The sequence below is a fragment of the Tyto alba genome, unplaced genomic scaffold (genome assembly GCF_018691265.1).
Source record: "Tyto alba isolate M040663 unplaced genomic scaffold, T.alba_DEE_v4.0 Super-Scaffold_7, whole genome shotgun sequence".
Taxonomy (NCBI): Eukaryota; Metazoa; Chordata; class Aves; order Strigiformes; family Tytonidae; genus Tyto; species Tyto alba.
The window spans coordinates 22,814,147-22,827,171 of record NW_024881328.1 but is presented as its reverse complement, the minus strand read 5'-3'; the positions used below and the strand labels follow the sequence as shown (position 1 = coordinate 22,827,171).

Here is a 13,025-nt window from a genome sequence, read left to right as displayed (position 1 = left end):
GCATTTAGCTTTTTACATAATTTTTCACAAGTGGTAGTACTGTTCATATGAAATACTTACATCTTTAAAGTATCGCTGTAAAGTTGTAAGCCTCACATCATGCAGTGCTGCACAAGTATCCCAGGGGTATATTTGCTCCTCTTCAGTAGTTGGTAGTTTCTTTGGCTCAGTGCTATTGCGGCATTGTCCCAAGACTATATGAAGAAAAGAAGCAATAAAGAATGCAATGGATAACAATATGTTAAACAATTAAGAAAACAATCAGGAATTTCTGGTTTGTAACTACAATGTGCTTTGTTGGTGTTAAACAGTAAAAAAATAATAATTAAAGAAACTAAATACTGGAAGTTGTGCTTTTGCACATGTACATAAAATATATATACACACACATATGTATAGATACACTGATGGCTATTTTATTTTCTTTCAATACCTATTTTCCTGCAGGTCTATTGTATACTGTTGGGTTTGCAAAAGCTAACAGAAACTAAGAGGGAATTAAACTGTTCATTTTTTTCCCAAACATTTAAAAATTTTCTCAGTACCCTTAGACCTACATACGTACCTCATGGAGGACCATCCACAAAAAAAGGGAAGACTGTGCCTTTCCAGGAGACACACCAGTATATATGCACACATATTAAAAGCTACAGAAACACTGCTTATCCAAAAAGTCACACATTCATACCTGAGGATGCCTGTAATAGTACAACTAGCCCCGTAGGTCTGTCTTCAGTAGAAGGACCACTTTGTCCACAAATAACGCAATCATATATTGCCTCAGAAACATGCTGTTCTGAAGTTGCTACTTCCATAGCAATATCAGCATCTGGCGATTCTAAAAAAGGATTAAAAATTTGACATTAAACAGAGGGAAAGAAATCCAATTGCATCTGCATTGAGGTAGTGATGAAAAAACTCCAAAATAATCTCTCTAGTTTATCTACAACTAAAACATTGAGCATTGTTTGAAATTCACCTTGTTGCTTCAAACAGAAAGACACCTACACAATGAAATACAAGATTTCCCATATTCAAAATTATTCCCAGTAGAATAAAATGTTTCATTTAAGTTTTATATTAAACTTCTACCTCTTTAAAACCTCTACAAAGCAGAGATCTAAATTCTATTTCATTATATTGAAAACTCTGAATAGAGAGAGATAAAGGGCAATGAATATGAATCTCTACTAAAACCAGATTTGCTTATAACTGGCTCTTAACAACTAGAATGAAAAAGTTAATCTGGAGACTTTAGAAATAATTTAAAGATGCTTAGACAAGGCAAATGAAATGTGCAACTAAAAAATGAAAGATTTTTGTTTTAATATGAAACTTGGGCAATCTTTAAAAATGTTGAGTGCATTAAGAAGGTAATCTGCTGCTATGCAGCAGATGTTTAGTTTAACGTTTGCTGTATACAAGATGTATCAGAGATTTGGTTTTTTAATGGTCCACATTATTATTTCCTAGGTGCACAGACAGAAATGTTCAAGGCTAAGGACCAGCTTCAAAGTAGTGAAGCAAACGCACTTGATGTAGCTTTGTTCACATTACAGTTGGCAGTGGTGGTTTCAGGGCAGGGTCTAACCAAAATAGAAGCAATCTTATGTTATGCTATAATCAAAGGTAAGACTTCATTACTGGCTTGAAAGAAAAGCACCTTAAGATCAAATGATCCTCTCCTGACTGCTCAGAAACACATACAGTCACTCTCTTGACCTACAATATAAGGGTGTTTTGTTTCTCAGAGCCAATTTTTCCAAAGGAAAACACTTCCTCCCTATCTTCAACCATGCCTTTTATCTCCTTGATTAAGTAGGCTAAGGTGCTGGATAAAGAACCCAAAAACCTTGAGTTCAGCAACAGTCCTCATGAAGAACTGCTTTTAGGAGAGCTGCTCTCTTCTGAAAGTCCACTACAAGTTAGCACAGGAGGCCTGCTGCTACAAGGAGAGCATGTTGAATGCCAAGCAGCATCTTTCATTGCTGTGAAAAGCTCCATGCAATGCTCTCACTCACAGGACAAATTTCAGTTTCAGTAACTATTGATTTCCCAGTCAGTTACTGAAGGTCATATGAAGATTAACTCCAATCTTCATTGACATGCAGCCGTTAATATTGTACACACATCTATCACCATCTAGTGGCAGTCAGGTGTACAATGAAAGAAAAACAGAATTCATCAACTGCAAATGTTTTGTTTTTTTTTTAAGTCCAAACGTTCAGAAAACCTAGGAGCAACTGTAGCACAGAAGGGAGGAAGTAAACATTAAAGCTACTTTTCATACTTAATATCACCTCATAATTGTGTAATACACACTCATGTATACCTGGGTATCAGAAGCACGACACAAGGACTAGAGTTCTAGCCTTCTTATTTATCTTTTTTCTAAAATATTGTCATTACAACATAAAATATGCATCCATTCAATATTTTTAATAAGTGTAGTGAGAGAATATAGTGTGTCAATCTGATTTTGAACAACTCAGTGGAAGTCCTCAAAATCAGTTAACATTTAATTTAGAAAATACCATTCATTCATCATATATTTCTTATTTTAAACCTTAAGGAAAAAAATACAGAACTTAGTATTTAAAAGCTGTTTTAAACTAATTCAGTATATGCAAGCTATACTTCTATTGCTTCTGTGCAACAGGCACATAAAAGTCAGGCTAATTTAATTTTATAAATCAATCATCAAATGCATGTTTCCTCCACAACTACTTAGATCTAGTGCTATGCTCCTTTGGCAAACAATAAAATTTCAAGGAAACTGAACTTCTAGCGTCAAGGAAGACTTCCTAATAAAATAATTTCCCCCTGAGCTAGTGAAAGAAAACAAAGTCCACTTATATAAAATCCATGGGTAAAAGAAATTGGCAGCAGTTTAAAATATCAAATAATTAGGCAGACCAAAAAAAACCTGATCAACCAACACCCCCACCCCCAATTCTTTTTGAATGGACTATAAACCTTGATTACTGGCTTAAACTGGTTGTTAGCCTCTTTGGAAGAGAAGACTTGGGCTATGGTTTGTTTGAGAGAGTACATTCTTGGCAGCGTAATTCCTGGGGTGAAAATACATCAGTGGCACTCCAGAAAAAATACATTAGCTATGCATATAGCAATGATCTCAGTCTTGTCTGTCTTGCCTTCCTGAGTTTTGCCTCTGTGGAGCTCCTGTGGAAGCAACAGGCCCTGCCTCACCAGCTACATGATCTACCCATATCATCAAGGACCAGGAAAAGCATGCTTCAACTTAAATACTGTTGTAAATGAGACACTTTCCTGCAAACCTCATTTTATAATATTTCATTAATGCATTAATACTTCTGAATATAAACTAACTGGCATATCTCCATTCTACTTCACTTTCAGCTACATATTTCCTATTTCACATGGGGAAAAATAAAACCGAACTGCATTTTACTGCAATAGTACTCATATGGAAGCTTAAAATGCCCAGAAACTTGTAGCTCCACACCTTTTTTTTTTTTTTTAATTCTTTTTCCATTTCATATAAACAAAGTAAAGAATTGTTTTGTGTTTTCCACAGCAACTTGTGACCTATTTTTTCTGAATGACTGGAGTTGTAATGCTATTTTATTAATCTGATTTTAAAAATATGGGGTTTTACCAACTTTAAAAGCACTGTCTTATTGAGTGCCAAAGGAATCCTTTGTCAGCCACTTGCCAAGATACTGATCTTGAGGCACAATACTCCTCTACCTTTCAAAGAGGTTTTGTAGGAGCCTGCAGTTTTGTTTTGTGTGAAAACCGCTGGCACCCAAAAGAAGACATCCCTTCACTCCAGTGGAGATTCAGAAAATAGGCAGTGGCAACAGGAGAGCAAGGAAGACCCAGGTGGCTTTAGTTGCTAGGCTGAAGCATGGATTTACTAGCCAGGCAGCAGTCATAAGAGACAGGAAGTGTATTTTATGTCAAGCGTTCTTTGGAATACAACCAAGGATGCTTACAGTTTAAAACTCTGACTCTCCAAAGATTTAACCTAATTGACTTAACAGAGACTCATCCCGATGATGTCAATGTGTGTGAAGGAGCAAATGGGAAATACAAGATAAGACACATGGTACTGGTATCAATTCACAAAGTTTCTCTCATGAGGTTTGTCTAATGTTGTAACACACCCCACCCCCTTATGTTGGGGTCTGGGACTTTTCTTTGTCCTTGTGAATTATTTCAGAAATCTGGATATATACAAACCTCATTAAAAAACAAAGATAAAAACACTGAAGGAGAATGAAAACATTTAAACTGTGACATAAATCCAGGGTAGTGCCAAACTCTATCATTATTCCCATGGATTTTTTTAAAAAGTTACTTATTTAGCTCTTTGTTTAGTTTTGTACCAATAGGAATTAGAGACCCAAAGTTAGAGAACCCTAGCATTTCCTACCTCCTAGCAAATCCTGATCAGCCTGCTAAAATCTAGCACACTGTTTTATCACAGAATGCATTGCCGTCTGAATTTTATTTCTTCTCTACTCTCCAGAGTTAAAGATTCACTCCCATTCTTTCCCCTATCCAGCAAAACCCCAGAACTGAAAGGGCTTTGTAAACACAGTAAATGTAGTTCACAATCTCTGTTGACTGCAGTCAACATTTTTCCTGCTGTATACATTGTGTGTCAAAGTGGCCCCTTGGCATCAAAGCAACCATTACTATGCTAATATTCTTTGCCCTGACCCAGCATATGTACTCTCAAGAGATCAGTACCTAATTTATTTTTCTATCTGGAGTTCAGAAGATTGAGCATTAGGAAATGTATGTCACCTCGCATCAAAACTTTGCACTTTTTAACTCTAGCTAAGGAATGTTCACTTGAAGGACAAAATGGTGTCCTGCCAAGATTCACATCGTAACAAAGAAACACAAAGATCATACTGCATACTTATCATGAGGCATTAAAAAAAAAAAAAAAAACACCACCACACTGGGCACTTCAGATACAGCAAAACTACTGAAGGAATGCGAGATATCTTAATATTTATAATTCACAAATTAACCAATTTACAGTTTTCCACTAAGATACATTTGATTAAGTAGTTCAGCAGCTTGCCTGAAATGGATCATAATATTACATGTTTACAAAACTTAGACAGACAGATCTTTATAAATATCACTGTAATTTATTAACGGCTACTATTAAACTGCAGCAGAGGGATTTATTTTTGTTCTTATCAAGTCCCGCTTGAAAGACAGTGAAGTTTCACAACTCTCTTGCATGGAGTTCCACATCACAACACATAAACCATAGCCTCACACTGGGCAAGTGCCCTCAAAACAAAGATGTAAAAGGAGTGATTACTAGGAGACTAGAAGGCCTACGGAGTTGACACTGTATGTGACTACATGCCAACACATTTTTGACTCAGCAGACATACTCCTCAAATATTTCAAGAGTTCTACCTGCTGCTCTTAGAATGATGCTTCTTGGTTTATTTTTCTACTTTTTACATTTGTCCTGCATGCAGTCAAACAGCTAAAGACAGCACAGTGGATCCTGTTCCATCCTAGTTCATTAACATAACTGTTTCTAAATTTCACTTAATTACTTCCAGGCAAGCTTGAATGGCAATGCAGTTCTGCAGATGTCACAGAATATAAATAGAAAGTAACAGGGGGCACAAATGGAAAGCGCTACATAACCAGAATTTTTTCTACAGTGATTTTCTACAGTGCAAGAAAACGCCAACCTTTACTTTCAGAATCTCAGATGAATTTGTGAATTCCAGTTCAAAGAAATACTTTTTGCTGGTAAAATGGGACATATTCAATATTGAAAAATTAACATAAAATTGGGTAATTTCCTTTTAAGCCATGTTTTGTTGCAGTATCCCAAAAAATCAAAAAAGAGGAATCCCTTAGGGGATTAACAGTGGCTTTGTGCACTTCAGTAAACACTTTAGAAACTATTAAGTTTATGTGGTTTTAATAAAATAATCTTTAGGCTTTGGCTATTCTCCATTATTCCTATCATCTTCTAGACACATTTATTCTCAGAGTATTTTCAGTCTTCTACACTGTCAAGAAAAAGCTGTTACGAAATTTTTTAAGTGTTATACTCAATTATACCTGTTCTCACATTTTGCCACTGAATCACAACCACTTGTCATAGATAGAGAATCTTTAAAAGATGATGACAATAATAATTTGCCCAAATGACACCAACCTAATCAGTGACAAAGCCAGAGGAGCTGAGGCCTCACCATCCCTGCATTCTGACAGTGTTAAAACAATCAAAATTAAGAAATAAATCTACTGCTGAATTTCAACCGATAATAACAGGTAACAGAGTCTGAATGCGTGAGAGAGGGATGCGCTTTAACTGACTGATTTTAATATGAAAGGATTTTTTTGTTTTCAAATTTTACTATTTCAGCACAGCTATAATACAATTTGAGGTGAGACTATTAAATACCTATAGTAGTTTTAAATTGACTCACTCCAGAAAGACTAGTTTCAGAATTCTTAACATCTTGTGTTTTAAAATTAGAGTAACAATAGTTTTGCAACTTTTGCAGTACTGTGCTGTAACATATAGAGACTGCATTCACAGCTGAACAAATTACTTTAGTTAAAAAAAAAAAAAATAGAGCAAATTGAAGAAAATATTCCTGACAATTAATCTAGGTTTTTAAATAAATCCTACACACTATAATGGAATACATACTTCCTTTCTGCGAGCTATTTTAATGCCAGTGAAAACATAAAAGCTATTTAATACTGGACTATAGTGCAAATTCAGAAAATTTTCATCACAAACTCACGAAACAGCATGGCAACCTAAAAGACACTAAAAAAAGTCAGTGAAAAGAAAAGCAATTACTCAGGTAACACAATGTCTGAAATCCTGTTAAACTGTTGCAAAGAAATGTTTTCATGCAGAACAACTTCATGAAAATGCAGTCCATTCAGTTGATTCTATCTACTGCTCTGTGTGACCTGGTATATTTAACAACAAACACTGTTTTTATGTTGAGATATCTGAAGTTATCCATTGTTTAAATAATAATAAACAAACAATTTATGTGTTGCATGCCCAGGAGCTTTTTAATGTACAATCATAAGAACAAAAGCCCAGGTCTGCTTGTTACAGAAATTAAGGGTTCCTTTCAATCTTTGACATAGATAGTTAAGTAAAAGCTAAGTGTTCCCAGTCCTCCACACAAATAAACATTGTGTAATTTACTGATTTAACTAGTATGCTTCATCCACAAATCAAAGCAGTTACTTTAAACATAGCTTAGAAAACTCAAGCACGGGAGTATCTATGCATACACATGTATATATGCAAATACAGGTATGACAGGTAAATATATATAGATATATGTGATTTCATATATAAAACCATCAACTTTAAAGTTGCAATATCAAGAATTCAAAATAGAGGTGACTGCAGAATCAAAGTTTCCCAGTTGCTTTCAATTAGCAAAAACTGTAAAAAGACTTAATTTTTAATAAGTAGAACTGCATATTTCTTCTTGCATTCTTCCTTACTTCAGCAAATAGATTATAAAGAAATAGCTACCCATTTAATAAGCATGACTTAAACCCATTTTTATCTGTGAACTTTGTTTTGTATTGCACACACCCTAAACATAACACCATATATAGAGTCATTAATTTGCTAAAGAAATTTCAATGATTGCTGTATCCAAGACTTTCATAAGTATAAAGGAATAAATCTCAGCAACCTAAGAACTGAAAGGAATTTAACAATATCAAAAAATAGATTTTTTCAGCAAAAACAGTTGTCAAAATATTTCTAAGCAGTGCTTAAACTCATATGAAAACTACATAGCAGATATTTGATTGGAAAAGGGGGAAAAAAAGAAAAAATATTCTGCTTTTTCTTATCTTTCAAAAGTAGTCATTTTCAATTAAGTAATCCAGATGATGAAAATATTTTCCATTCCTCCGTTAATAAGCAAACTAATCAAGATTATGTGTTTCTACATGGCAGAACCTGAAAGAACTTATCCTCAAGAAAAACAAGAGCCGATTCCGCTCTAAAGCCTATACTTGAAATAGAATAGAATGTTATCATTTATAGCAACTGAGATGACCTAAAAATTATGCTTTCCTTAATTCTATGCATAAATCTAAAATGCAAAACTTCTACCTTATTAAAATTTGAGGCTCTATGAAAAAATAATAATAGTTTTTATTATTATAGATTAAAGAAAATGCTAATCTCTAAAAGACTAACTTTGAGATGTTTTATATTAAAAGGTAAAAAGGTAAAAACTTTCAAACACATCACACACATTTAATCATTTCATCCACTGTGTATTAATAAAAAAACAGGAATAAAATTATGTCCTACAAATAAGGTGTTCTCTTGTAAATGTTTTCAAGATCATTTAATCTATTCTTTAGCAATTATGTATTCAGTATTACCTGTCCTGGAAAACACAACTTTAAACATCTTAAGAAGTATTTAGTGAACAAGCAGATACAGTAGTGGGATCTGAAGGGAAGGTTTTTTTCTTTGGGGTTTATTTTGTTGGGTTTGTTTTTTTTTTTTTTTTTTAAACTGTTTGAGTAAAAACCTTAATACTAACATGGAAATCAAGAATAAAAATAAGCAAGCAGTCAACAACACAAAAACTTACCAACATCCATGGCAGTTTCCATGAAGCTTTTCTGCCTTGACGCAAACTCAGCCAACAATTTCTGTTGCCTTTCTCTGGCCTTCTGTCGTCTGAGTGAAACAAGAGAAGGGAAGAAAGAAGAAAGGGAAAAAAAAAAAAAAGAAAAAAAAAAGGAGGAAAAAAAATAGTTTCTAGTGTGAGACTGGTTCCAGTTGCCACCTTTAACAATATTATTAAAAATTTCTCTAAATAAAGGATTAATTTTCAAGACTAAAAATAGGAGTCTCTTGCTTTAAAAGTAGAGTTTTTAAAGAAATAGTATTTTCTTTTGAGTCTGAAAGAAATAAAATCCTGTCCTAAAAAACCCTTCAGAAAAACCAAAGGATCTTTTAACAGATTAGAACATGGCATCATAAGAAAAAGAACCCAAGACCTTATTCATGAGAGTTATTTTTCTGTTACATAAGGGAAGAATGACAGAGTGAAATGTCAACTGTTGTACAAAAACAAGTACTACTGAGAGCAACCAACATTTACAAGTTAACAATAAAATAATTAAAGCCTACCTCACTTTTGATATCAAACTTGATGCCAAGGGAAACAATTATGAACAATTTATTTTCTATCTCAGGCTCCTCATACTGATTCCTTCTCCCCCACCTCCACCCAAGATACTGGTCACCAACAGCTTTTATACCTGGACTTAAAGAAGTTTGAGATTGCTTCCAGATTGAAGGCCCTTATCTCCCTGGAGCCAAGCTGAATTCACTGACTTTTTCCTCATCGTTTAACACAGCTCTGGATTTACAAATGGAAGACATTAGAGATTCATTCTTGTTTATCCTTCTATTTAAACTGTATTAGTGATCTGTACAAGGCTGTATGACCAGCTATTCTATAACTCCCTATATATACATACTGCAGCAGCTAGAAGAATATTGACGGATGTCAAAGCATTAAGAAAATAGACATCAATTTTCCTCTTCCTGAGGTACCAAGAAAGGATCTTTACTTTGACAAGAGTTTACAAGGAGAGGGAATGGGAGAGTGCAAGTGAGAAAACCAAATGGAACTCACACCACAGCTGCTCACCACATGGCATGTGCAAAGATCTCTGAGCCCCAAGGCTGGGGGTTTTACACAGCACCTCCCCAGTGCAGCCAGGAAAGCTGTATCACAGCTACAAGCTTTGTGCATCAGCACTTACAAGGATTTCCGCCCCCCCCCCCCCCCCCACTCAGAGATGATTCAGGTAACTAACACGGCATTTAAAAACATCACTTGGCATCTGATATGCTGATAGGTGAATCCTCTTTAGTCTCAAGCACTGCCTGGTTATCCCTGTTCAGACACAGGAACAGGCATAAACAGGCCCAAAGCAACTAATATACTGTAACCTGTTATCCTGAAGTGGCCTGTTTATAAGTCAAACCTTCTAACTTGTTTTCTTAAAGGCACCTTTAAAATTTAAATATCTCTGCCCATTTATCTGTCACATTGTACAGCCACCATTTCTCAAAATAACTTCTATTTACAACAATCCTAAGATTCATTATTCTGAAGATCATACTGGGGCATTTATTAAACCTGTTTTTATTTATTTCTCCCTGGGAATTTCTCAATATACGCCTTGACTAAAAGCAGGGTGACTGTAAATAGAGGCCTTTAATAAGAAGACATAAACTAACTCTGACAGATTCAGTACAGCTCTGTAATTTTCCATGATGGCCCATGGGAGTATGACACTGCAATTGAAAAAATACTGCAAGCAGCTCTAGCTCTCTTCTAGTTCTGTATTTTTGTTTCTATGGTGACAACCCATTGCCTGAGTGATGCTAAGTTTGTCATTATATGTTGAAGTAACCAAGAAGGGTGATCACTGAACGCTCACAGTCTGCTCAGTCTTCGTTAATACAAAACTGGACTTGGGTGAAAATAAAAATAAAACAGAAGTCAAAAAAGAAAGTAAAATTTGCAGCCTGACTATATCAGCACTGTCAGTCTATGAGATTAGTCATTTCCATTATCACACTGCCCTTTAATATACTTATGGGTCTCCAATGCCATTATGGATTTAGGGAGAAGAAAATAGTCACTCAGAACAACAAAGAATTGGAAACATTTATTTTCATCATTACATTAGCCCCAGAACTTAACTGAAAACTTAAAGTGCCCACAAAGAAGATCTTTGAAAATATCATATCCTTTATAGGGGGAAAGGAACAACCTTGCCCTTTTCCGTATGAAAAGTTACTCGATTCATTGATTCCTGTGCTTCTCCCATACATAAATCTAGCACTACTGAGTACCACAATAATGAGTAGGTGTCCAAGATGTAGCTGTGTTTTATCTAAAGTAGCCATTCAGCCTAGCATTTTCTGAAAGACAATTTTACATGCTAAACCTTGACTACTTGTCTCACTGAACTATTACAAAGGATGTTGAAAATTAAACCATTAAGTAGGCTCTTGTAAGAAAAAAATAATTTTACTCTGTAAAGTATGTAACTTATTAAATCTATTTTATACTCAAGAGTATTCCTGTAAATTCCAGCCTGAGTCCTGTCTCTACTTTGGTTAATGCGGTAAGCACTCTGACCTGACCCCTCCCATTCTCTACACCCCAACCTTCTAACACTATCCACCATCCTCTTGCTTCAAATGCCATGTTCCAGTCTTTTGCACAAACAAACTACCAGTCCCTTCCCACTGCCCCACTCCAGCCAAATCCTCTTTCTGGCTGGCTTTATTACATCCCCCAAATACCAGTCTCTGTCTTTCTCATGCCCTCCAAGCATTTGCACTCCTGTTTCACATTCTCCTCCTTTTATCAACTCTGAAGACCCCATTCACCCCCACTGAGATTTTCACTAAAATCTCATTCTTTCATTTGCTACTCTTCTCTGAGTATGTCTGTCCTGACAAACCAGTTCTTCCCTACCATCTCCAACTTGCCAGCTTGAGTCTTCCCACATCAACTATTCATTTGACCTGGCATCTTCCCTTTACTCACTATTACATGGACCAGAAGGTTTCTCCTTCCAGTCTCTGTCTTCAGCTCTGCCCCTGCAAGTCCTAGTTTTCACCTCTACTTCTTCCCAGCTCTAGTTGCTGTGGTCTAGGCATTTGAATTGATGATTCCTCTCATGTGCCAACGCAACATTTGTTGAAAGCAGAAAAAAAGCAGGCTCTCTACGTTCAGTTTCAATAATGCTAGTATTCTGGGTGCTTCCAGACTCATAATGTCCCAACAGCAATCTCAAAACTGTCTGAGCTTTTTCCCCAAAAAATTTCAGCCCAAGATAGACATCTGTAATGCAGGTTTTTAGGCCACATTATAAGAAAATATGAATATAATTTTTTAAAAAATTAAAACCATAATTTTAAAATTGAGTCAGACAAGCAAAGAAGGCAGAATTACCAAACCTACATATAGAAAACAAGCAAACAAAAATAATCAGTGTGATGTGTACATGTGAATGAACAGACAGTACAAACAGAAAAAAATTTCTAACTCATCTTGAGGTTAAGCCTCAAAAGTTAACACTGCACCCTTGTATATTTGAGTGGTATATATGGCAACATGAAGGGTGGGCATGTGTATCACATAAAATCATTATGAAAGTTTTCTAATTTAAAGATATAAATTAGCAAGGTGCAGGTTCTTTCTCAGCAGCCATATAAGTCACGTATATCCAAAATGGATAAAGAAGATTATTAATGTTACTAAAGTTACCTTTCTTCTTTATCCAAAGTTTTCTTCTCTGCAGAACTAATCTTTTTTGGTGGTACAGGAGGTGTCACCTTTCTGCATATCTCTTCAATTATCCGTTTATTCAATCTGCTCTGTACAGCAGCTTTCAATAAAATTCTTTCTACCGCCGTCATTCCATCACCATGAGAGTATCTTGGAATTTCTGGGTGGATTAAAACATCCACATCATCCAACCACGGAGGATAGTAAGAGTTTTGTTTTCCTGAGAGTTTGTGATGCAATTTAATCAGCAAGGACAGTATGCTTTCCTTGACTTCTAGAATGGCTGTTGTTAGCTGTGGAGTTGCACCAGGTGCTGACCATTTCATTGATGTTTTGGGCCGAACCACCTGATTTGCCTCACTCGTGTTCCGATTGATGATCTCCTGAAATTTCTTTCTACGTTCTGCGACCAAACTGAACACTTGAGCTGTTCCTGAGTTCTTGTGGAAAAAAAAGCCCAACAACCAAACAACAACAACAAACAAATAATGTTTAATTTTCAAAAATACAAGTATAAACAACATATATTTATAAAACTATGGAAAATATTTTAAGCTAGGAGAAAAGGCACGAAACATTTTAAATTTCTTCTCCCCTTCCAAAACATATTGAAATTTGGTATAGCAAAATATTAAGCCTGCATGTCAT

At 35.4% G+C, this 13,025-nt stretch overlaps 1 protein-coding gene across 5 annotated transcripts in view; it reads right to left on the bottom strand.

Moving 5' to 3' along the window:
• The window catches only part of UBR3 (ubiquitin protein ligase E3 component n-recognin 3), a 118,485-nt gene that overhangs the window by 50,542 nt on the left and 54,918 nt on the right, over window positions 1-13,025 (bottom strand). For all 5 annotated transcript variants that reach the window (XM_042784293.1, XM_042784294.1, XM_042784295.1 and 2 more), the window contains 4 exons: window positions 12,357-12,817; window positions 8,643-8,731; window positions 689-838; window positions 61-194 (listed from right to left, as the gene is read on the bottom strand). In XM_042784293.1, the coding sequence (XP_042640227.1) occupies window positions 61-194; window positions 689-838; window positions 8,643-8,731; window positions 12,357-12,817 (834 nt within the window). The remainder of the gene's footprint in view (window positions 1-60; window positions 195-688; window positions 839-8,642; window positions 8,732-12,356; window positions 12,818-13,025) is intronic.